This window comes from Tetrahymena thermophila, assembly GCF_000189635.1.
Source record: "Tetrahymena thermophila SB210 genomic scaffold scf_8254688, whole genome shotgun sequence".
Classification (NCBI taxonomy): Eukaryota; Ciliophora; class Oligohymenophorea; order Hymenostomatida; family Tetrahymenidae; genus Tetrahymena; species Tetrahymena thermophila.
Window position 1 is genome coordinate 372,942 of NW_002476454.1, and position 23,639 is coordinate 396,580.

A 23,639-nucleotide genomic window follows, 5' to 3' on the forward strand; every position below is an offset into this window, starting at 1 on the left:
TTTTTTAATTTAAAAAATTCAATGTCTATCATATAATAGATATGTATCTAGAATATATTATCATTTTATTGATGTATTCTATAAAATATTAAATATTATTTATATAGTAGAAAACTTTATTTTATAAATTTTCTTTTTTAAATTAAAAAAATTTGAATAATAAAAACAAGGAAGGCAAGAATAAGAAGGCTTATTTAATTACCAAATAATTTAAGTACGTAAGCAAACATTTATTTGAGTTAAGTATAAAAATCAAAAATTCTGGTTACTTAAATCTGAGTAACAGATTAGCACTCTTTAATTTCATTTATTTATTTTGAAATAATTAATGCTCAATAAAATTCATAGGAAATTTACCTTTTTTTTTTCTTTCTCTACTTCTCCTTCAATTTATAATTTGTTTGAGGTTCGTATAGGTAAAATCGCAAAAATGAAAAAAAACAAAAGTAAGCTAAACTGTTTTAAAAAAATAATATTTTTCAGCAGCTTTTGGAATTGTAAAAAAAAAGTATTCTTGCTTAATTTTATTGAAATAAATAAAAAATTGTAAACAAAAGTGAAAAATCTGCATTAACAATCAAATAGAGATATTCCATTAAAAATTAATTCTAATACCTTTTAAATTTATACTCAATTAATGAGTTTTGGAAGTATTTTGTCTTTATAGTACTTGACTATTCTACCCTTTTTCTATTTTGATGCGAAAGTAATTAAAAATTTGAAATTAAGAAATATTTGGTATAGACAGTCAATTTATTGAACGATTTCGCGATTAATTGCTTATTAATTAGTTAGTTAGTTATTTTATTCAGTTTATCTAATAATTTCGCACCAAACTGCAGCTAAATTTCTACTGAGTCATACAAAATTATATATCTCCCTCATTGGATTCTTAAAGCGTTAATTTAGCACTGGCTGTGTTTTCAGCAAAAAAATTGATTATTAAATAACAATATTATAGAACTGCATATTAGATCAATTTTAATTTCACCTCTTGGTATTAATTGATAGTATTTTAACCTTTATATAAATCAATTTGTTTAGGTTTCAATGTGAAGTGCTTTGAATTAATGGCTGTAAGATTTATATGTGCATAATTTCTAAAGTGTAAAAGTAACAATAAATGATAATAGATATGAGTTTTAAAAGTTAACAAATTTTTTAGATTTACTTTAAAAATTACAAATAATTAAAATCACAAAGTTAGGTGAGCGATAGATAGATAGTTAGTTAGATAATCAATCAACGGGTAGTATCAAAATTATGAAATAGAAGAAAATTTATAAGCTTAATAATGTATCAGACATAAATTCACTAGCTCTAAAATAAAATTAAATGTAATAGATGACTTAATTCTTTAAATTTGAAAAGTAACAAACAATCAAGAGATTTAATAATAATTTAATTAAAAAAAATATTAATAAAAACTAAGAGTCAAACACAAAAACTAATTAAACTACAAAGGACAAATTTTAATTGCCCTAAAATAAATTATTAATAATGATTAACTGGTACAAGAGATGCTTAGAAACTCATCCTTATTTCAGCAGAATGATGACTGCTGGAACCATTCTCTCATCATTTGACCTCATGAATCAAACATTCATTGAAAAGAGAGAAAAATATGACTTAAAAAAAATTGGCATCAACTTCTCAGTTGGATTCGCCGCTGCTCCTTGGCTCTTCATATGGTTTACCAAGCTTTAACCCAAAATTATTCAAGCTACTATCGGTAAACCAGCTACACCAACATTGATTGATCCTGTTACTAAGAAAGTTAACTTCAAATAATTATTTGTAAAGATTACCACTGACTATGTTGTTTGCTTCCCAATGATGCAAATTCTATATCACAGTGGTTTCAATCTACTTTATAATTAAAACGTCTAATCAATTAAAAGTGCATTCTAAACTAAAGTTGATTTTTCTCTTAAAAATTACTATTAGGTATGGCCCCTCTTATGCACACTTAACCACTTATTTATTCCCCCTTACCTAAGAGCTCCATTTGCCAACCTATCAGCCACCTCATGGAACAATTATGTCAATTACATTTTCCCTAAAATATAAAACAAATAAAAACCCGAAAAAGACCCTAGCAAAATCAATGCTACTGTTTTCTAAGCTTTATCATTCTGAAAAAAAACCTACTTACTAACAAAAACAATAACCATATTATAAAAACTTTCTAAAAAATAAAAAATATATAAATAAAAAATAACTTCTTTAATCAATAATTAAAATCTTTATGTAAATATTTATATTAGTGTATTCAATTTTAATTAAATTATTCTTTAAAATTTATTTTTAAAATAAATAACCTTAACAACCTTCTCATTTAAACTTTTATTTATTTATAAAAGTTTCTGATGAATTCAAATATTTGTTGAAAATATTTTTTGAGTTTCTAGTTTAAGAAAAAATTACATTCAAGCGATATATTAATCAACCGATCGATGTATGTCTCTATTAACTTAATTTATTATTTGTTATTATTTTATTATTCATTTGCTTTAATAAAATAAATGTTTACCCAATCTTTTCTAGACCTTAAATTTAATTTTTTACCTTCTTAATTTTTATAATGTTATTCAAAAATTTACAAATAAATTCATAACTAATTGATTTTATTAACTGGACTAATTTTTTCAAACAAAAATAATTAAAATCAAAGATCTTATTATTTGAACGATTATCTTAGTTAAAAGCCAATAATTTTATTATTTAATCTTATATGTATGTATTTAATTATATTATTTTAGTCTTAGATAAAAAAGTCTAAAATTCAAAAAATTTACCAGTAACTTAAATGATTATTTTATAAATTTATCTTACAAAATACAAATTATAAAAGTATCAAGAGTTACTACTTGGAAATAATAACTTTTAAATTATATCCCCTAATCCTTCAAAGTTAAATTCAGCGTGCAGCACTGCAATATCAAAGCATAAAAATATATTAAAGCCTTTTCCACTAACTTGATCATTAAGGAAGTTTATTAATTTTTTAAGGAAGGGATACGAGCTATTTTCAGCAATTATTTTATCTAGAGAAATATCTTGTAATAATTCTTTAAACAGGTCAAAGCAGCTTGGTGCATCTTCAGAAAGCTATGTAAGCCCCAATCCTTCAAAGAAAGTTTTAATGTTATCCATATCCTTAATAATTTATTATTTTCCATTAAATTTAATAGCAATTTAAATAATAATAAAATGTTTGTTAGATTTTGAAAATATTGTAAAAGTACATTGTAAATTTAGAACTAATATTTAAATTATTTATATTTTTTAATAAAATGCCTGCTTACTTTAAAAGTTATGTGAAATTTCGAACTGCTCAATAAAGTCATTATTGAAATAAATGACACTAAAGATTATCCATCAGGGTTATTCATATTTCGTAAAGAAAAGATAGTTATTATGAGTTTTCTTATATTCTTTAGAAGTTAGCTGTCCATCGTTAACTTTGCTTCAGCTAAAAACCCCTCAAATAACCAATTTACAAATTTTATATTAGGCTCTTCAATTATTTTCTTCAAAGAGTTTTTAATACCAAGATGTATTTCTAAATGAGCATTTGATTTTTCTCCTATCTAATAAATTCCTTTAATTAGGTCATGCATAATTAAACTTTCTAAGGTGCTTTTTTTAAAATTTATAAATAAGACTATCTCATCATCTACGTCAAATGTCTCAAACTCAAAAGGTTCTATTAATTTTCCCATTTGTGGCCCATTTAAAAGTCCAATAATTCTTTTGACATCAATAAGCAAATTCAAAAGTATTTTTCTTCCTTCCTTTGGAGATTTTGATTTCATTCTCATTACAATACCAAAGGCAGATTGTTATGTATCATCTTTTAATTTAATTCCTTTCAGGGCTTACTCTCTCACTTCTTAGCTTTATAATTAAAATGAATTTAAATAAGTATCATTAAATATTTAAGTAATTTATGGATTTATAATCACCAAAACAAAAACGATAATTAAAAAAAATAAATTTTTATTCATTCTTTTTCTTACTTTTTGCTATGCTAAATATATAAATTTATATGTGCAGAGAGCTCTCCTTTTGAAGATCCATAATTTAAAGCTATATAATGCGTATCAATACTCTTATCATATTTTGAATCAAGAGATGATCCCATTCTTGTAAATTCAGTATGAGCTTTTTTTAATAGCTTCATCCCTTTCAACTTATAATATACGAGCTTCTCTAATTTATTTGGTTTGCCACTTGACCACCAAGCCCAAAATTCATCAAAACTGATCTTTTTATCAGAGTTCTAATCTAAATCTTAAAATATCTAAGTTTATAAAAACACCATTTCTATCAAATTATATTTGCAAAATGCTATTCAAAAATCAAGTAAGTGCTTTAGATAAATTTTTTTAGTTTAATCTAATCAATTTACTTGCTATATATCTTCATTTTTTATTTTTAATCCTAATTCTTTTGCCAAATTTCCTATTTCATCAAATTGAATATCGCCGCTTCCATCTCTATCAAATTTTTAGAACACTAACCGAATAGCTTCTTTGGATTCTTAGTCATATTCACTTTTATCAAAATCCTCGTATTATTTTTGTTTGGAAGAATTATTTTGTGCTTAGTCTTCTATTTTTGGCTTTGACATCAAATATTTAATATGTATAATATGAAGAACAATTAAAAATAAATAAGCAATAAATAAGATTTATTTATGCTTTTTTTAATATGTTTAATAAAAGCAAATAATAAAGCAATAACAAAAAACCAATAAATAAATAAATAATGTTTTTTTTGCACCAAACTAAATAAAATAGTTTCAAAAAAAGAAAATAATTTCTATTAAAAATATTTATTAAAAATTTTAATTTATTATTTAGTTTGAAAAATTTCTAAGATATTTTTGAAAAAATACAATCTGATAACATTATATTTTTACCGCTCACTACTGAATGAAATATAATAGACAGAAATAAATATTGATTGTTTTAATCTGATGATAAACGCAAAAAAGGTAATAAAGTATAAAATCGACAAATTTTATTAATTTACCAAATTAAGAATACTAAAAAGATATTTTTAGTATCAATAACTATAACAAATTCAAATTAATTAATCTAAAAATAGTATTTCTGTAGTATTTTATTTACAAACCATTGAAGGGGTAAGATTATTTATTTTTTAATCTCAACATAAATAAAATATTTATCAATATTAAAATTAATTATAAAGTTTAAGTATTTCTCAAACGTGAATTCAATATTATCTTATAGTTTTCTATTCTTAAAAAATTCTTTTATATTTTTTATATTATGCATATTTGTTTAATTAGTAAGAAAGGTTTTTTTTCAAATATCTTGGCCAAAATCTTTAACAAATAGGATAAGACTTGAGTATGCTCCAAATACTCCACAAGCGAATGCTATTAGAAAGATAAACCAGTTAACAAGTGATTTCCAGAAAGGAAGTTCTGGCTCATTCTTATAAATAATTATTACTGGAATGAAATAACAAAGCGCTGTTCCACAAATAGAACCAATAAAATTAATGAATATTGATATTCTATCTATTGACATGGCCATTAAAAATACAAATGCTAGAAATCCTATACGAACTAAGCAGCTGTACTTTAAGAAACGACTTTCATCATCTTCATCAAGAAAAACTTCACTGAGCTAATCATAATCTTATATTTCCATAGTTTCTTCTTATTCTAAGAATGTACTATAAAACTAATGTCTCTACCTATATCTTATCTCTTCAAGTTTATTTTCGTCATCTGTCTATTCACCTGCACTTACTATTTATCTGTTATTTAAAGAGTTAGATCTTTCTCTACCTGAAGAAGCAGTAAAAGAAAAAGCTTTATTTTTTTTTTTCCCAAGAGTTGGTAATTTTTATGGAATCTAAGATTATTTGTCATCCGTCTCTGAAATTAAATACTAATTAACTTCAGTAATTTTTCTTTGCCTTTCCTCTTCCAAAATAGCGAATTATTTTGCACAAAACTTCTTTAAAATTTTATGTTCAACAAGATTTACACAAGGGAAAATCTGAATAGGGTATGATAGAATTAGAGAAATGCAATAAAGAATTTGAACAACAAAAAGCACAGGATTGGTTAAATCGAAATTGAATAAAATAATGTCTTTAACTTTACTACCGAATGTTAAGTATCCTAGTATTCCAAACGAAGTGTAGAGTATCAAGGCAAAGTATATTACATAATTTAAAACCACAAAAAATCTTTTAGGCTCTTACATTGAATGTCTTTTATATTAGAAAAAATTTTAAAAAAAGCAAATATTTTTGATAAAAATCACTTAAAGATTTAATCTTTCATTTTTATTTATTCATTTGAAGTATTTTTATTAAAATTAGTTTTTTTAATTATTTTTAATAAAATTAATTTACAAAATATTTTTATAAAAACAAAATGATGAAATTTAAAATAAAATATTTTTTTTTTAAAGTTGATGGAAAAATATTTTTATTTTTTTCATTATTTTCAACAACAGTTAAGTAATAAATTAGATATCGACTTAAAAAGAAAAGTAAGTTAAGAAAATATCAACAATTAATACCTAACATCAAAATAGAGACCCACACCTTCAAATGTAAAAATGAAAATTCCTACTGAATCACCCATTGAGCTAAAGTTAAATTATTGAATCTCTGGTAAACCATTTTATTTTAAATTATATCCACAGTAAAGCGAAATTATTAAGAGAGAACACAGAATGAAAACATTAGCACTCATACTCCATTGCTTGAGTTTATCCATATGTCTTATGAAAATGCAAGGTAAGAGTATAACCAAAGCAACCAATAAAGAGGGAATTCTAGATTCACAAGCATAGCTTGTCTCACCCATAGTATGACAGAAGCTCTTTTTGAAATAAGATGTGAAGAAGATAACGTAAGATATGCACACCCCAAGTTGAATGCCAAATAAGCAGACATTTACAAAAGTTATCGATCTTTTTCCTAACATGTCTGCACAGAATTCAGTAATATTTTTTGCCTTAGAGTGAGTTTTATCAGCTACGCTCATCATTTATTAACTCAAATAAAGCATAGCTATCCCACATAATGGTAGTATAATGAGCCCTGCTAGCCATCCGCTTTTATAAAAGCCTATTGGCAGAGATAAAATTCCAATTCCTACTAAGCCTTTAAATAAATTGACTGTGGCATGAAACTCGCTAGATTTTTACTCGATAACTTCTTAACCTTTTTTATTTTTTTTATTAAAAACATTAATGGAGACTTACTCATCATTCTTTTTATCGCTTATTGAGATTTATATGCGTTAATGTTATTGTTGAAAGTCATCTTAATCTCTCATTTTTGCAAAATATTTAGAGTTGTTTTTATTTTTGTTGTTGAGCTTTTATCGCTTTTAAAACAAATTTTTTTAATATTTTACTGGGAATTCCAAGATCTTATATGATTTCACATTGGTCTTTATTTTCTAGATTATTTTATTCACCTATCTAAGTGTTTTTTTCTTCGTTTGCGATAAAGATTTCCCTAATCTCTCTGTTCTATTTTTAGTTCATCTTATTACTGATGTTATATAGCTATTTAGTTTATAATTGATATTTTATGAATTAATTTAATAAAATCTAAAAAATATAAATTCTTAATTTGCATTCTATCAAATTATTTATTTATTTTTTCTTATTTAGATAATATTTCTAATTATGTTAGATTTTAATTACTAGCTGTTATTTATAATTGAATTTAACAGATAAAAAGAAGTATTTTGAGTGTTATTAATTAGATTATGATTTTTTATAATAAATAAAAAAATAATTTAAAATTTTTTATTATTTCAATTTTTCTTCAAATTATTTTTTTAAAAAAGAATAAAAATTAATTTTTATTAATTTAATTTATTATAAAGTAAATTGGATAATTCAAATAACATGAAACATATTTTTATTTAAAGATATTACACAATTTTTTATCCTATAAAACGAAAAAAGTTTAGAACTTTTGATTAATTTGAAGCAAAAATGAATTTGCTTTATTTAAAAATGTTTAAAAGAATTTATAAACTAAAGTTATCAAGCATTCCTACTTGACTAATTTTAAAAATGAAAGTATTTGACTTTATAATTGCAAACAAAATAACCTAACTTTATCTTTTGTTTATAACTAAAAATAAACAAAATAACTTTTAGTTATTTGCAGACCATCAATAATAGTAAATATCTATATGTATTTAATAGACTTATCTTTAATTAATTGGATTAATAAGATAAATTATTGATTATATTGACTTTGGAAATAAACTTATTAAATAAATATATATATATAGGAAAGCTGGAATCAATTTATATTAAAAATGTCATTCTTAAAAATTTCTCAAACATTATATGAAGAGTAAAGGAAAAAAAGCGGAGTGCTTGGGTTAGTAGAGAAAAAGATATATGTCCAGCTATCAAACAAAAAATTAATATAAATAGTGTATGATGTAAACGATGAGAATAATTTAACTTGTGGTTGGCTTTTATCTGAAGCTATTCGCAAAATACATTAGCATTAAGATAAATATTTAGATATTATTGAAGATACATCATCAATAGTAGCTCTAATTACTGATAAGCAAGATATCTCTACAGATTTTTATTTATCATAATTTGAGAGACCTTTAAAGTATGTCAAGGATGGATAAATATTAAAGCCATATTATGCAGGTATTTAAAGACAGCTACTTAGCATTAATTTTTTAATTGTTAAGCACGTTCAAATTGAAAATTTTTATCCAAAAAATACCAGTGTGCAAGTTAAATTAACATGAAAATTATTTTAAATTTAATTTAATAAAGAAAGCATTATGTTGAAATTATGAATTTGTCAAACTCAATGATTTTAATTTACTAAAATTTTGAAATTCATTTCCATTTCATTTGTATTCACATATTTCATAAAATTCATTATTTTTTAAAAAGATCGATCATATAAATTTGATGATGGTAACAGGATAACTTTAAAGCATTTTGATGTTCTAAAGAAAATTGGATTAGGAGGATTTAGTGAAGTTTATTTAGGTAATTCATTTATTTTTACAATTAAGATGGAATTTTGTTTTTCATCGTATGTATAGAACATAAATAAATATATACGCTTGAACTAATTTGTTAATTAAGTCAGTCACTTTTGATAAAATGATATTTATTCAAATGAAATAACTATTCTACTTTTTAAATTTATTTTTTAAAATAGCAAGAAGAAAAGACAATGGTCAATTCGTAGCACTTAAAGTCATAAAAAAGAAGACACTAATTAAAAAAAGAAGAAAGTTGTACGTCTACAATGAGAAAAATACTATGATTGCACTTAAAGATAATCCATTCATAGTTTAATTTTTCTTTGCTTTCTAAACTGTAATATTTTAAAATTTTCTGATATTATTCTAACGAAAATAATTAATTGAATTATGTAGTGTATTTAAATATTTTCAGTACACACTCATAAACGCTAATTTTAAAAAAATTATTAATTTAAAGCTATTTTCTCTTTATAATTTTTTAAAACAAAAATTGTATTGTCTGGCTTTAAATAAACTCTAGAATGAGTTTAATAATTTTATTTTTATTTAAATCTTTTCTTATTACTTGGTTATACTAATTTACCCCTAAACTAAAATTAAATAATTTCAAATAACGATATATCATATTAATCTAATAATATTTTTAACTAAGAGAGAGAAATTAATTTTCGTTCTAGAGTATTGCCCAGGTGGAGAACTTTTCTATCACTTAAATTAAGAAAGAAGATTCAAAGAAGAATAAGCAGGAATACTTTTTGCTTAAATTTTAGAAGGGATAGAGTTTCTTCATTCTAAAAATATAATTTACAGAGATTTAAAACCAGAAAATATTTTGCTTGATATGAATGGTTATGTTAAATTAGCTGATTTTGGCTTAAGTAAGGTTTTGAAATCAAAGGATTAACTAAATTATACTTTCTGTGGATCCCATGAGTACATGGCACCAGAAATGATATAAAAAAAAGGTCATACTTTTGCAGTAGATTATTATTCACTTGGAGTTTTGTTATATGAACTAGTTGCAGGAATTCCACCTTTTAGTTCTGATAACAAAACTGACCTACTAGAAAAAGCCTTAACAAAAGAAGTTAAATTTCCTCCTAAATAATTTTCCTCTTAGCTTTAGGATTTTATTAAATAACTAATGATAAAAGATCCAACAAAAAGATTAGGTGCCAAAAGTGGTATAAGTGAAATACGTAAGCATCCGTGGTGCAAAAAGATCAATTTTGACAAAATAAGATCTTTAAAGTTTGATCCTCCTATAATTCCAAGAATAAATATGCTTAATATAGATGAAGGAGCAGTTGGGGAAAACGAATCTCTAATCTAAGAAGGAAATGCCTAATATGATAATTATTTACAATAAAAATTATATAGATCTAGCCATAAGATGCAAATAAATTCTTTCACTGATTTTAATAGGTAGAATTCATTTAAAAATAAATTCACAATTGGTGAAGATTCAGCTTAGGGAAATGATGAAGGAAAAACGCATTTTATTGATAATAATGGAAACTTTAACTCATCTTTTACTTATGAATAATCTTTTAATAATGGATATTCAACTTCTTGCTACAATAATAATTTAAGTATGAATATAAACCCTAACCATTTTAGTGTAGATAGTTTAAACAACACATAAATTTTGAATGGAAAGAGTGGACCTTTTATTTAAGATTAGGAATTCTTAGACTTTTCTTATTATGGGTACACATCTAATGATACAAAGCACTCAGAGGATGGTGAATTGATTTTACATAATAACTTAAATGATAATCATGAAGAAAATAAATAAGCTGAAAATGAAGAGTGTTAGATTGTATTTTTTAATAATTCTAATAATATTTTCGCAAGTCCAAATAAGAATTTGTTAAGTAGCAACTTAAAAAGTCATAACTAGAATTATGTAAGCAATTTTAGTGGTAAAACCAATCAATTTAATAACAATCTTGAAGGCTCAAACTAAGAATAGTTTTAATTACTATCTAATTAGTAGCATTAAAATTAAAGCGGTTGTTAGCAAATAAACAGGAAGCTTTTTGATGAGGCTAATCAAAATACATTAGCATTTCTTTCAGATAATAATTAGTCTCTTAATACTGATAGAGTAAGCTATGAGCGACTCTAAAGTTTGAAAACATAAAATTAGCAAGATTCTAATAAATTAGAACATGAAGATATATTTTATATCCTTTATAAATAAGATGCCTTATATAACATCTAATTAAATGAAATTAATAATCTAGCCCATTAACAGCAATAAAATTAGAAAGTTCAAAGCATTTATACAGGTAGATAAATAAATAGCGAAAAATTATTAAACGATAAAAATGTCTAACAAAATGTAGCAAAATTAAATTAATCATTTGGCCCTAAAACAGTTCTTTCAAAATTACAAGTTAACACATCTGTAGATTCATTTAATCATTTGCAATAATTTTCTAAAAATCTAAATTAAATTGATGCAGATTAGCCTTTAGAAATAGATGATAACGGAGATGATATTTCCATTCTAAATGAAAAAAACGAAGTATTTTATTTGATTAGCAAATTATTTTATTTAAAATATTAAAATTTATTTCTTTAAAAATTATAAATAGAATGACGACAGCTAACTTAATCATATGCAGCTTAATATAAAGAATATTAAGAAATAATTGATTTTTTGATTTAATTCCTTGATAATAATAAACAAAGTATTACAAATAAACTTCATTATTTCAAAATATAAAATAAGATAATCAAGATAGATTTATTTGAATCATTAAAAAATTAATTTCGAAAAAATAAAAATTTTCAAAATTAAAAAATATTCCTTTTTTCCAAAAATAAAAAGTTTTGATGTTAAAAATTACTCCTTTCTTATTCTTAATACTAATAAATAATATTAAAAAAATATAATTATAGTTTTTATTCCTTATTCACTTAAAATAAATAAATAAATAATTTCTAACTGCTAAAAATATTGATCTCATTTCAATTTAATAAATTTATAAAAATTTAATTTTATATTAAAATATGGATTACGTGTTTTACTTTTTGTATACAACTTAAACGCTAGCTTTAAAAATCAAATAAATTGTCATTACTTATTAATAAAATAGTATTTGTTTAAAATTAAGTAATAGGATTACCTTTTAAAAAATATATATGTAATGAATATTTTAAAATTCACTAAAAACAAGATAAAGTATTATTTTTTCAATTTAAAATTTAAGGAAGGATTTCATCTTTTTTTTTATGCTAATTTTTTAAAACTTCTCCCTAATTATCAACTTAGAATTAGTCTAAAGTTGTGTTTACTTAATCTAATGTTTGTCTTATTTTATCTTACTGTTAAAAAGTAAAAAAAAGTTAATAGTAGAAGCTAAAAATAATTTTAATTACTGATTTAGCGATATCTTAGAGTTATGTAAATATTTCTTAGTTTTACTTTACAGAAACATTCTTGCTCATGCATAAAGCTCTATTTTATAATAAATAAATAAATAAATTGAATTAAAATTTAATTTCACAAAATTTAAATTACCTATTAGTTGGGAACCAGGTAATTTCTTTTTTAGCTAACTTATCAGCAACATAACTTTCAATACCTGTGTATTCAGTTTTTGTTTTATCTTTAAGATAAGCTATGTAATAAAGATAATTCCACATATAATGATCTTCCTATTTTTTTAAAGTTAAAATAATTTATTTTTAAAGCCAACCAAATTAAATTGAGTTGTACCTTGATATGAGATTTAAAATCTTAATTTTAATCTGAATTCTTTTCTATTTCCTCATTTGAAAAACCACAAATAAAACATTTATATATTAGATCTTAATTATAAACTCTCAGTTCATCTCTACCCTCACCAAACTAATCAATAATAATACCTATAAATAATAAAAAGTAAGTTTTTTTTATTGTAAAGTATTAATTTTAAAAAGCAAAATAAAATATTACCTGATACAATGTTAATCATAATAATCATAAGGAGGATGTAATAAAGGTTATCAAAGAAGAATCTCACTAAGAAGTAACCAGTGCTGTCTTGTTATGTAGTTGGATTGAGATATCCACCGAGACCACCATCAAATTTAAATGATCTATCTATAGCAGTGAGTAAACAAACAAATGTACTTTCACAAAAATCTCCAGGATAAGACTCATATAACCAGTAATAACCAAACAAAGTAAAAACATACATCAGCACTAAGAACAAGAAATATGTGAAAAGGATAGCCTTTTTAGGGATCCAAACTGCTTTTACTACATTTAATAAATCAGGGAAACGTACTAAGACATCAAACAAGTGGAAGAAGAAAAAGAACGGACTAACAATCGTACCAACAATAGCTGTTAAACCATAGATTACATAATAAAGGACATAAAAATCTGATAACAAGTTATAAACTGTTAGCAACATTCTATAAGTATATTCTATCAGTGAGTATTTCTCCTATATTGAAAAAATTCATATTAAAATAAACTCATATTAAAAAAATAAATTACAAATCCCTCCCACGCTTTCATAATCAATAGCGGCGCATTTAATGCAAGGAAATAAAGAACGACAATAACACTCAAAACAATCAGTATAACTCCTAAAATTTAAATAGCTGATTCGGTATCTGATTTTTTATTAAGTATTTTAAAAATATAATTATTTATTTATTTCTTAAAAAAATATTACGAAGATTGACCGACTAGACAGAACCATCACTTTCTATTGTTGTTATAAAAATAATGAAATAAATACTTTATAATTTGTGTTAAATGATAATATTTTTTACATTAAACTCTTTCAAATGAAAATAAGACCATTAAGTTAATTGCTATAGCAAGAAGGAAAGCTAAATTTCTTAAGAGACCAATTTTTTCTTTAAGCATCAAAAGGAATTAAACTTTTTCAAGCCACTTGTGAAGCTAGTAATTGTGTCTCATTTTTTAAATTAGATCATCAGATTAACTAGCCAAAGAGGTAACTTTTGCTTTAACAGAAATTCTGTTAGCATTTCTATTGAAATTAGTTTTAGTATCTTTATCTAAATCTTAACAGAAATAAGGTAAGTAGAAATATGCTTTTTCCAGCTAGTTATCATTTTCTCTTAAAACTTCTATGTGTAAGGTGTGCTTCTCGAAAAATTTCAATGCTGTATCTGATTACTAATCTCTATTTTACTTTATTTTCATTTTTTTATCATGCCAATTTTCTTTTTGTTTAGTCTTCATCAAGTTATTTAAATTATTGGCTTACTCCTGTACTGTATTCTTTAAAGATGCAATAAAATTAAAAACCATCTATAATACTTCACTAATGATATTATTCTTTAGCAGATTTTCTTCCTCTTTACCTTCTTTCTTTTTTCTTTTCTTTTTCATTATCTGATCCTCTTCATCTTTACTTACTTCCTTAAAGGTGCTTAATAGTATAAACAAGTTGAATCCTGTTTCTATAATGAAACTTGCTTGATTCTTTTCTTATTCACTGCTCTCTTCAGTTGGTTCCTATTAACAAAAATAAATTATACAAATTAAAAAAAATAATATCCAATAAAAAATTTACCAATTCGAAGTGGTTGAAAACATCGCTAACATATTCACCTTTGCCAATATCAACAAATTAGTTATAAATATCTGTAATATTTCTTCTAATAATATCGATATTTAGTGTTTTCATCATACGTGGGACAATATCATCTTCTTTGGATCTCGCCTCAAGTAAAGATATTAAAGTTATAGAACACTTATATTTTAATTTAGCTACTTCCCACCTGGGCAGCTAATCACTATTCTTATCATCAATCTTATTAATTTAAATTTTTTCATCAATATCACTTTCTTCTTTCTTTTCATTTTCCTTTTCCTAAATAAAATAAATTATTAAATATTTAATAATTTGCAGCTACACTCAATAATATTTATTTACTTTTTATATCTAATAATTTAGTTCATCCATAATTTCATCTATACCAAACAAACTAGAGGCTAAATCTAAGAAATTATCTTGAATAAGAGCATGTTAGTTTTCTTTACAAGGACCTTAAATGTACTCAGTCAATGTATCGAAACATTGAGTCATATTCTTAATATACCTAATGCATTTCTTTTTGAAATAGTTATTTAATAGTTCAATAATGACTTCAATTAAGTCAAAATTGTGATAATTCTAAGTCTGTAAGCGCATGTACTTTTAAAGATCTAAATTGTGGCCTTCTGCAAAGAGCTGTAAGAATCTTAGAATACTATAAACTATATCATTTTACTTTTAGAAATAATAAATATTTTCTTGTGAATTATCTACTATATCTCTTTTTAAGCGAATTATTTCATCTGTTAAAATAGTATGGATTCTCTTAAAGAATACTTCGCTAGAAGTAAAATTCATAAAGTAAGTGTAAACACTCTTTTAGACTTCATTATTACCATCTTCAAGTAACACAATACCAAAATGAATTAAATCTGCAAAAACAGCATCATTCTATTTTGGGTTGCTATGATCACTTAACAAACTCATAAGCATGTAAGTTGCATTATTTTAGTTTAAGAAATTTTAGTTATTCTCCATTTCTTCTTGCTTTTCTTATTCCTGCTTTTAGTCTAGCTCCTTATATTTATTAAAAATGTTTTTAATGAAAAATTTAATATTAACAATTTATTACTTTTTCTTCATCTTCAGGTGGCTGAATGAAGTTTCTTAAAGCGCAAAGAATCAACCTAAAAGTTTATATTTCATTTTACTCTTTATACGACTTTTATAGATATTTGATAAGCTTCTTGAAAATTTCATTCTTATTGATAACTTCACTTACAACAGGTGATTCTTTAAAAATATTTTCAACTTAATCAAGAGCTTATGCGAAAATAGTATGCTCAGTATCGATTTACTATTTAAGATGAGCTGAATTTAAGAATTAATCAAGGAACACACTCCAAAGTCTTTACCAAATTACATGGTCATGATTTAAATTCTTGAAGAGCTGAATTTTTTATTATAATTTAATAAGTAAAAAATATTTACATTTAAAAAAAAATTTTTTTTTACAGTGCATTCTGGATCTATTTCGATGACTTCTTTTTTACCTAAACCCAAGAAGTCCATCTACTTTAGTAGTTTATTTCCTAAATTTTCACTTTTATTTTAAACAATTTTTTTGTCTGTCTTTTTACGGACCAAACTACTTTATTAGTTTTACAACTCTAATTACTCGAGCTTTTCATTTTCTTCTTCGAATTTGTTAGCTTTAGATCTCTATCCTTCCACAAGAGATCTAAATATTTTCCATCTTTACTTATATTTCTAGAATTTTTCTAAGGTTATTTATTCATTTTTGAATGCAAAGTTTTCAAATTCATCCTCCTTTTTCAAGAATATCATTTGTTTACCCAATATAGCCTTAGTTAAATTTGCTAATTCTTTATTGATATTATGCACGTCACTATCTTTTTGGTTTACATCTGGCTTTATGTTAGTTTAGTGCATAGTATTTGCAAATGCTTTTTTGTAAGCACACAATATAAACAAAAATGCATTCAAATACTCATAATATTGCTCACTGAAATCTTTTGAAAAGTTGATACGATTAACCTCAAAACGAATGTAATCGATAAAATCTGCAATATATTTATTAAATTCATCAGAAATTTTTTCACTTTCCAAAAAAGTGTAGTAAATATAATTTAATAAAGGAACTTTGAGTAAAATTATTTTTTGAGGATCAACACTTTGGTAGAGATTGCCTTGTTTATGATGCATTCTTGTGTCAGCTGGATTGTTTGGCATTTAGTTTTCTTCAAATTTATCATACTTCTCTATTTCTAAAGATTGTTTAGATTAAGAATCATTCATATCTTCTTTTTTGTCAATATTAACAATCACTTCTTTATTTCCTTAATTTTTATTGTCAAATAAATTGTACTATTCTTCTTCTATTCCGCCTGACATATCATTAAAGAAATCTTCTTCTTTGCAATCAGTCATATTATCTACAGTACTAAGTAAATCGAAAACATACCTTAATGTTATTTAAGATCTTAACTTTTATTCACTCATATACATACCTTCTTTTCCTATTGTTGTCATACCCAAAACTTATAATAATTTAGAGTGATACATGTAAGGTTCATCCTAATTTTTTTAATTAAGCTAAATCCAATTATTAATAAATAAAAATAGTTTACATTTGGATGTATTTATCTGAACTCGAATGACAGCTTTTCTGTATCTGCTAAATACAAAAGATCTTTTTTGTATTTATCATTCAAAAACAAGTTGAGGACAAACTTTTAATTTTTAATTAAATGCTCTTCATTAGCCTTTTAAATAATGATAAAGAATTCAAGATATTTAGCTTGTCTACCATTCTTTTAGATCAGACTTATAAAATCCTCAGCTATTTTTTCTTGATTTTCTAAACAAATCTTTTTATTGTCTCTGAATATTTCCCAATATAACTCCATTAAACCAATCTCAAAAGGCAAAGCCTTATGCAATTTCTCCAAATATTCACTTAAAAGATTTTGATTGACGCTATTTTTTTAGACGAAATTCCTTAAGAATGTCATACAAGTTTTGAATAAAGTTTTCATTTCATTGTAAATCTTAGATGCCTTACTTTAGCTATCCCTATTTCCAGGGTGATTGCATTATTATTCCAATTCTTCTAACAAATAAATTGAATCTTTAATTAAGCTAATAGCTAAAATATGAACTTTGTTGTGATAAAATATGTCTTATCTGATTGGATCCATTTCTAATTATCCTATTTTTAAAATATTTATTTAAATTATTTTTATTTAAAAAGTCTTTACCATTTTATTTTTTTTGTCCATCCATTGATCCAATTACTATATCGTTGGACTTTACTAAGTCTGCTTGTAAAGTGGTGTATTACTTAGCTCCAGTTTTATTATCGATTTAAACATCTGGCTTAGTTCCCATACAAAGAATATCTGCAAAAAATTAAATATCTTTAATGGTTTGTTTTAATATTTTCATGTTTTCTTTCTCTTCAAGTTATTTCATCCAAGTTTCAGATTCATTTACATTTTTGTCTAATCTACTAGTTATGATGCTTCTTGTGAATTCTAATACTTACTAGTTTTCCTAATCAAAAAGAATAAGCAGTTGAGATGCGAGAGTTGCAAACTCTTATCTTTAATTATAAAAACGAGTGGTAATTTAAAGAAGCTTTTCTTCCATTTAGTAATTCTAAGTAAAGCAGAAAAGAAGTATCAAACTTGGCAAAATCTAAAAGCCAAGAATTTTATTAATATTAATAATATCTCCGTCCTTTGCCTCTTTTCCTGCTTTATTACCAAAGTTAAGAGGTGAGAAAGTATTGGAATTGATGTTATTTAAGTTCATAGATAAGAACTACTTTTCAAATTCTTGTTTTTTATCTACTTCAGTTCCAGTTAAAAGTACACTAGGTATGAATGCGTCTATGCTATTTTAAATAGTATCTTTAAATTCTTTGAGAGTTTAGCTAATAGCCTACTCGTCTTAGGTTCCTTTTAATTTATTAACAGTATCAAGCTTTTCTGTTACTAAATAGCTAAACTAGTATTTTAATCTATTAAGCATGTAGTCTTGTTTGTAATTAAGGAATTATTTTAAAATTTCACAAATTTCCTATTTAATTTTGAACTCAACGTCATCTTAATTATCGCTAAAGAATCTTTGTAAAATCTTTTTCAAAACATCTGTTTGCTTAAGGAAACTATCAGAAATATTTATATCATCAGTCATTATTTCGAAATTTCTATTTTTAAAAAAAATATTGTCATTTTTTAGAATAAGTTAAATAATAAATTAATTAAAAAATAAATTAGTACGTTTATTTCTTCTTCTTCTTTTTGCTTAAATCGCTGCTTTATGAAATACCAACAATATCAATAGCGAAATTAAAAATTTTTTTCAAAGTCTTAACACCCTACTCTTAAAGCTTATTTTAGGCCTATTACTTTTCCTCTTCTCTTTTCTTTAAAAGAATTTTACGAGCTTCAGGGAATGTTTTATCAAACTCAAATATACTTAATATATTTGAAATGATTTTAAAGAATTCAGCTGATTGCATTTCATATTTTTCTTTCATTTTGGCAAATTTACTAATATCATCATGAATATTATATTTTCCAAAATCAATCATTAATCTTAACATCTTAACTATTTCATAAGTAAGATTATTATAAACATCGTTGCACTTTTAATGAACTTTTAAATTTATTTCTTATAAAACAGTTGCTGACTATTTATCAAGCTTAATTTCATCAGAAATGTCTTCTATTATTTATGCCTTAGCTTTAATATAATTTATCAACTTTTCTTTTATTTAATTATCCTCTTGATCTATTTCTTTCTCTTTAATTTATTCCTCATTCCAATCTTATATATTTCTTTATTCTAAAGTTTTGCAAAGTTCAGGTAAATATTTTAATCTTTTTGGCTCTTAATCTACATAAAGCTAATTTTAAAGAAAAAAAAAATTGTAAAATTATGAATGAATTGTTTATTATTTACTTTATTGAGTAGCTAGCAAATGATAGCTCTAATATCATATGTGATCTTCTCTTCAATAATAGTGTCAACTAATGACTCAAACTTACAACTTTTGTCTACAAACTTTTTCCAAGTGTTATTTCTCTTATTGCACATACTTGAATAAAATTCCATTTAATCATTGAAAAAGCTCAATATCTCATCATCAGTTTTTTTGTTATTTTAGTTTAATCTAAAAAAAAATAAAATTTATATAAAATGAATTTTTATAGGTTGATGAATTAGAATTGTTTAAAATTGAAAATAATTATATTTCTTACTCTAGGGTTACCATTTTTTTAGAAACATTGTAACTTTGTTTCTTAACAATATCAACTAACTTGCGTTATTCGTGTGTAACTAAAAGTTCTGGACCCTCACTTTTAATACTGATTAGATAACCTTTATCATACATATATTCTTCATTATCAGGAATTAAATATTAATAAATCAGTTCTTAATTTTCATTAACACCATCTCCTTTATCTGTTGAAGCAAATCCTAAAAATTTTAAAAGGGATCTTTTAGTGTTGAAATCTGTAGTTTCAATTAACTAGTAGCAGAAGAACTCAAACATATCCCATCTTTCATCTAACTTAAAGAACTAAGGGTTTATCTTAAGGAAGCGTGTAACATCTTTATAATTTCTTTCATACTTTAAGCTAATCTATAAAGTAAAAATAAAAATAGATAAAATTATTTAAATGATTTAATTTACCTTTTAAATATCTGAGCTGTTGGTGTAGAATTTTCTAGTTACAATTTATTTCTATTTATCAGAAGAAGGGATATTATTAATATTTAAATCAGTTTGAAGCTAATTTTAGAGTAAATCACCATAATCTTTAATGATAGAAAATATGCATTCCATACAACCAGGGATGTATTTAGATTGCATAGCAAAAAGAGGTAAGAACTGTGAAGTTTTCTCTTAGTTTTTTCTGTTTTAAGAACAAATACTAGAAAGTAATTTGTAAATGAATGTGCAAACTCTTTTTTTCTTCATAACAAATTCTTCCTAAATTTCAAGGTTGAATGCAACACCTATTTTTTTTAACAAATTTAAACATTAATTTTATGACATTTAAAATTATTTTTTACTCTTATCTTGCTCAATTAAGCGAGCTTCTGTGCTATCTAATTTAAGTTTTCTATTTTTCTACTCCTCAAACTTTTTAATTTCATTCAAAGTTTCAACAGTTGGGAATGCGAGTGCAAGTAGAGATACAAGTAATTCAATAAATAATTATTCTCTGAGAACATTCTAAATAAAACTGTTAATTTAACCATATTCTTGATCAATATATAAGTAAGCACGGAGCTTATTGTGGCAAAATCTATTTAAATCCACCAAGCATCTGTCTAACCTACCAACCATTACAAGGAATTTTTTATATTTTTGTTAGAATTTTCCCTAGTCTATGTATGATATGTACTATTTATTAAGTAGGTTAATTAATATTTAAATTATATATTTAAGTTATTACTTCTGGATCCAAATACATAAATGTTTTTTTAATAGTCCTTCTGCAGGAAAGCAAGAATTCAGTCATTCTGACTTCGTTAGAGCTTGCTTTATTCAATTTAAATACATTTTCCTCCTTTTTAATAGTCGAAAAAGCAGGGAAAATTTATTTTTCAGTAGAGTTCAAATTCATAACATCTTGGTATTCTATGAAAATTTTAATAATTTAAATTAGCTATTTAATTTAATTTATTTACCTCTCACAGATTCTCTAAACTCATCGGAGTCAGCTGTCTTCAACCAGAAAACTTCTTCATCCTCTCCTTTTATTCCCCTAGAAGATGCTTTGACAGACATTCTAAAGTAAGAGTCCTATATTTAGATTAGATTTATAATAGAAAAAAGCATAATTATTTTACCTTTTGCATGTATTTAGTTAAATTTTTGCGATTTCTTGAAATTAATGTAGAATAAATCAATTCAAATTTGAAATAGCTCGCCTTTTCAGGATCTGTTTATAACACTAAACATCTATCATCTTACACAACCTCATTTGTTCCCATAACTACCAAAGAAAGATATTAATTTGTTGTGAGATGTCTTAATCTATACATGTTATCCCATTCAACTAATCCTCCTTGCATCATATTTTAGCTTTCAATAACAAACATACCATTTGAATTACCTACGAATTTTTTATACTTCTCAGTTGAATCACAATCTTCAAACCTCAACAGATACTTTTCTTCTTTTTCATTTTCAGTTATCTTCTACACTAACAAGTTTAGCTATTTATTTTAAAGTATTTTAAAGCTATTAATTTTTATCATAAAATTCAATCTACATCTTTTTCAGAGTAATTAATCCAAATAATGTCACAAACTGAAAGCATGCCATTTCTTTCATCATTGTAATCACAGAATATTCTTATTCTTTTTATCATAAATATTAGATTTTATAATGATTAATTTTAATTGGATTTACTTCCATTAAGATTTTTTGTCAGTGGAGACATTCATTTCTTTTTTCTTTGGTTTATTTTAATCTTGAGATTCTCCAATATCCTTAGATGCATGAAGATATGGATCACCAACACTATTTCTAGAATCTATAGTACTAACAACATATACAGTATCTTGATCGAAGATCAGTCCTTAACTTTCTTGTTAATAACTAAAACAAGGTAATATTCTAAATTATGTTTCCTCAGAATACTCTTCATTTAAACTTACTCTTTAAAGTTTTTTTATAATATTTTTATATATTATAAGCATTAATAATGATATAAAATAAGTTTTTTAAACGTTGATTGATATTAATATTATTTATTATCTAACTCTTTTTCAAAATTAACTGCAAAGTTATTATACTCAAATCAAAGTTTTTTTATTAATAATACAAATGAAATCTTACTTCAGATTATCGCTCTCAAAATCTGAAACACTCTTCTAATCGAATTATAGATATTTATTTGAATTATGGTGCAATAATTGAATTGTCTGACCATATAAAACAGGTGTTCCTTTAAGCTTTTCATATTAGTCATAATTTAATTGAGCTTCTTCTTCCATTAATTTTATCTATTTAGGTATTTCTTATCTTGCAGCTATTTTTTATTAAATAAAAGATCAACACTCTCAATAATGAATTGGTTCTTATGATAGATTTTATTTTTGTAATAAATGTAATTTGCTGCTAATTATGACTTCTTTTGGTCATTGATACAATTTTATTTTTAAATTATTTATAGACTTAATATACAGCTAAAATGTTGATTACCTCTACGATTAAAAGATCTTTTCTTTTCTTTTTTTTCTTGCTTCTTTTGATCAGAAACTTGCTTTGTTTTAATATACTCATTATCATAAAATGGGGGCAATATTTTAAAAAGTCCTGAAGTAAAGTTTGCATCTTTCTCCATTGTTTGAGTTTATTTAAGCCTAATTTTATTTTTTGTAAAACCTTCTGCTGTTGTAAAAAACTCCTCTCCTCTTTCATTTTCAAAGCAAATGTATACCATTGCTCCGAAATGCAGAGTTTTTTTACCAGTCTATATATTTCTTTAAGCTACCTCTGAGCTATTACTATCCATTTTTATATGTTTGAGCTATAAACTATTTAATTACTATAACTCTTTGAATTTATAAAATATATATATATTTTTTCACCAAAAATTATAGATTAAATATATAATACAATCTAAATTTCAAAAAAATATTATCCTAAAGAGTCTTCTCTCAACTAATAACAAACATAAGAAATTATTAATGAAAATTATATAATCTGCTTTTATCTTAAGTATTTTAACTATAGCTATAAACAAATTAATTGCAAGTAGTTCGTTTTTTTTTTTGATTATATAAACTATTTAAGCTAAAAGTTTTATTACTTCTTACCTAATTTGAAAAATACAAACTCCCTAAAAAAAATGGAAGCATCTGAATAATGTTTAACCAAAATTTAACAAAATTTTCTTTACTCTTTATAAAAAATCATTTTTTTTAAATTAAAAAAATTCTCTATTTTTTTATAAAAATAAATTTTAGTATAAAAATTATACATAAGTTTTATTAAAGATATTATATATCAAGGATATAAA

General features: G+C 24.0%; 5 protein-coding genes across 5 annotated transcripts; 1 reads left to right on the forward strand and 4 right to left on the reverse strand. All coding sequences in view use genetic code 6, as the record gives it.

Moving 5' to 3' along the window:
* Window positions 1-1,850: 1,850 nt before the first annotated feature.
* Window positions 1,851-2,174, reverse strand: TTHERM_000295249 (transmembrane protein, putative; the record flags this gene model as incomplete). The annotated part of the gene is made up of 1 exon (XM_012796891.1): window positions 1,851-2,174. The coding sequence occupies one exon, from the start codon at window positions 2,172-2,174 to the stop codon at window positions 1,851-1,853; it is 324 nt and encodes a 107-aa protein (XP_012652345.1).
* Window positions 2,175-2,856: 682 nt separating this feature from the next.
* Window positions 2,857-4,636, reverse strand: TTHERM_00295250 (EF hand protein; the record flags this gene model as incomplete). Its single annotated transcript, XM_001013157.3, has 4 exons — window positions 2,857-3,159; window positions 3,309-3,900; window positions 4,023-4,306; window positions 4,415-4,636. 4 exons carry the CDS (start codon window positions 4,634-4,636, stop codon window positions 2,857-2,859), a joined length of 1,401 nt encoding a protein of 466 aa, XP_001013157.1.
* Window positions 4,637-5,336: 700 nt separating this feature from the next.
* TTHERM_00295240 (transmembrane amino acid transporter protein) lies at window positions 5,337-7,550 on the reverse strand (the record flags this gene model as incomplete). The annotated part of the gene is made up of 3 exons (XM_001013156.2): window positions 5,337-6,258; window positions 6,573-7,221; window positions 7,418-7,550. 3 exons carry the CDS (start codon window positions 7,548-7,550, stop codon window positions 5,337-5,339), a joined length of 1,704 nt encoding a protein of 567 aa, XP_001013156.2.
* Window positions 7,551-8,341: 791 nt separating this feature from the next.
* Window positions 8,342-11,721, forward strand: TTHERM_00295230 (Serine/Threonine kinase domain protein; the record flags this gene model as incomplete). The annotated part of the gene is made up of 5 exons (XM_001013155.2): window positions 8,342-8,693; window positions 8,949-9,047; window positions 9,223-9,383; window positions 9,702-11,582; window positions 11,653-11,721. The coding sequence occupies 5 exons, from the start codon at window positions 8,342-8,344 to the stop codon at window positions 11,719-11,721; spliced, it is 2,562 nt and encodes an 853-aa protein (XP_001013155.2).
* A 532-nt stretch (window positions 11,722-12,253) lies between these two features.
* On the reverse strand, window positions 12,254-23,132 carry TTHERM_00295220 (zinc finger, C2H2 type family protein; the record flags this gene model as incomplete). The annotated part of the gene is made up of 26 exons (XM_001013154.2): window positions 12,254-12,385; window positions 12,440-12,518; window positions 12,582-12,718; window positions 12,780-12,928; window positions 12,999-13,494; window positions 13,548-13,666; window positions 13,729-13,761; window positions 13,829-14,543; window positions 14,602-14,901; window positions 14,965-15,642; window positions 15,698-16,015; window positions 16,081-17,163; window positions 17,217-17,797; window positions 17,847-18,799; window positions 18,873-19,501; window positions 19,558-19,768; window positions 19,857-20,242; window positions 20,294-20,619; window positions 20,677-21,010; window positions 21,063-21,247; window positions 21,298-21,412; window positions 21,460-21,828; window positions 21,885-21,972; window positions 22,025-22,273; window positions 22,454-22,646; window positions 22,820-23,132. 26 exons carry the CDS (start codon window positions 23,130-23,132, stop codon window positions 12,254-12,256), a joined length of 9,171 nt encoding a protein of 3,056 aa, XP_001013154.2.
* Window positions 23,133-23,639: the final 507 nt, after the last annotated feature.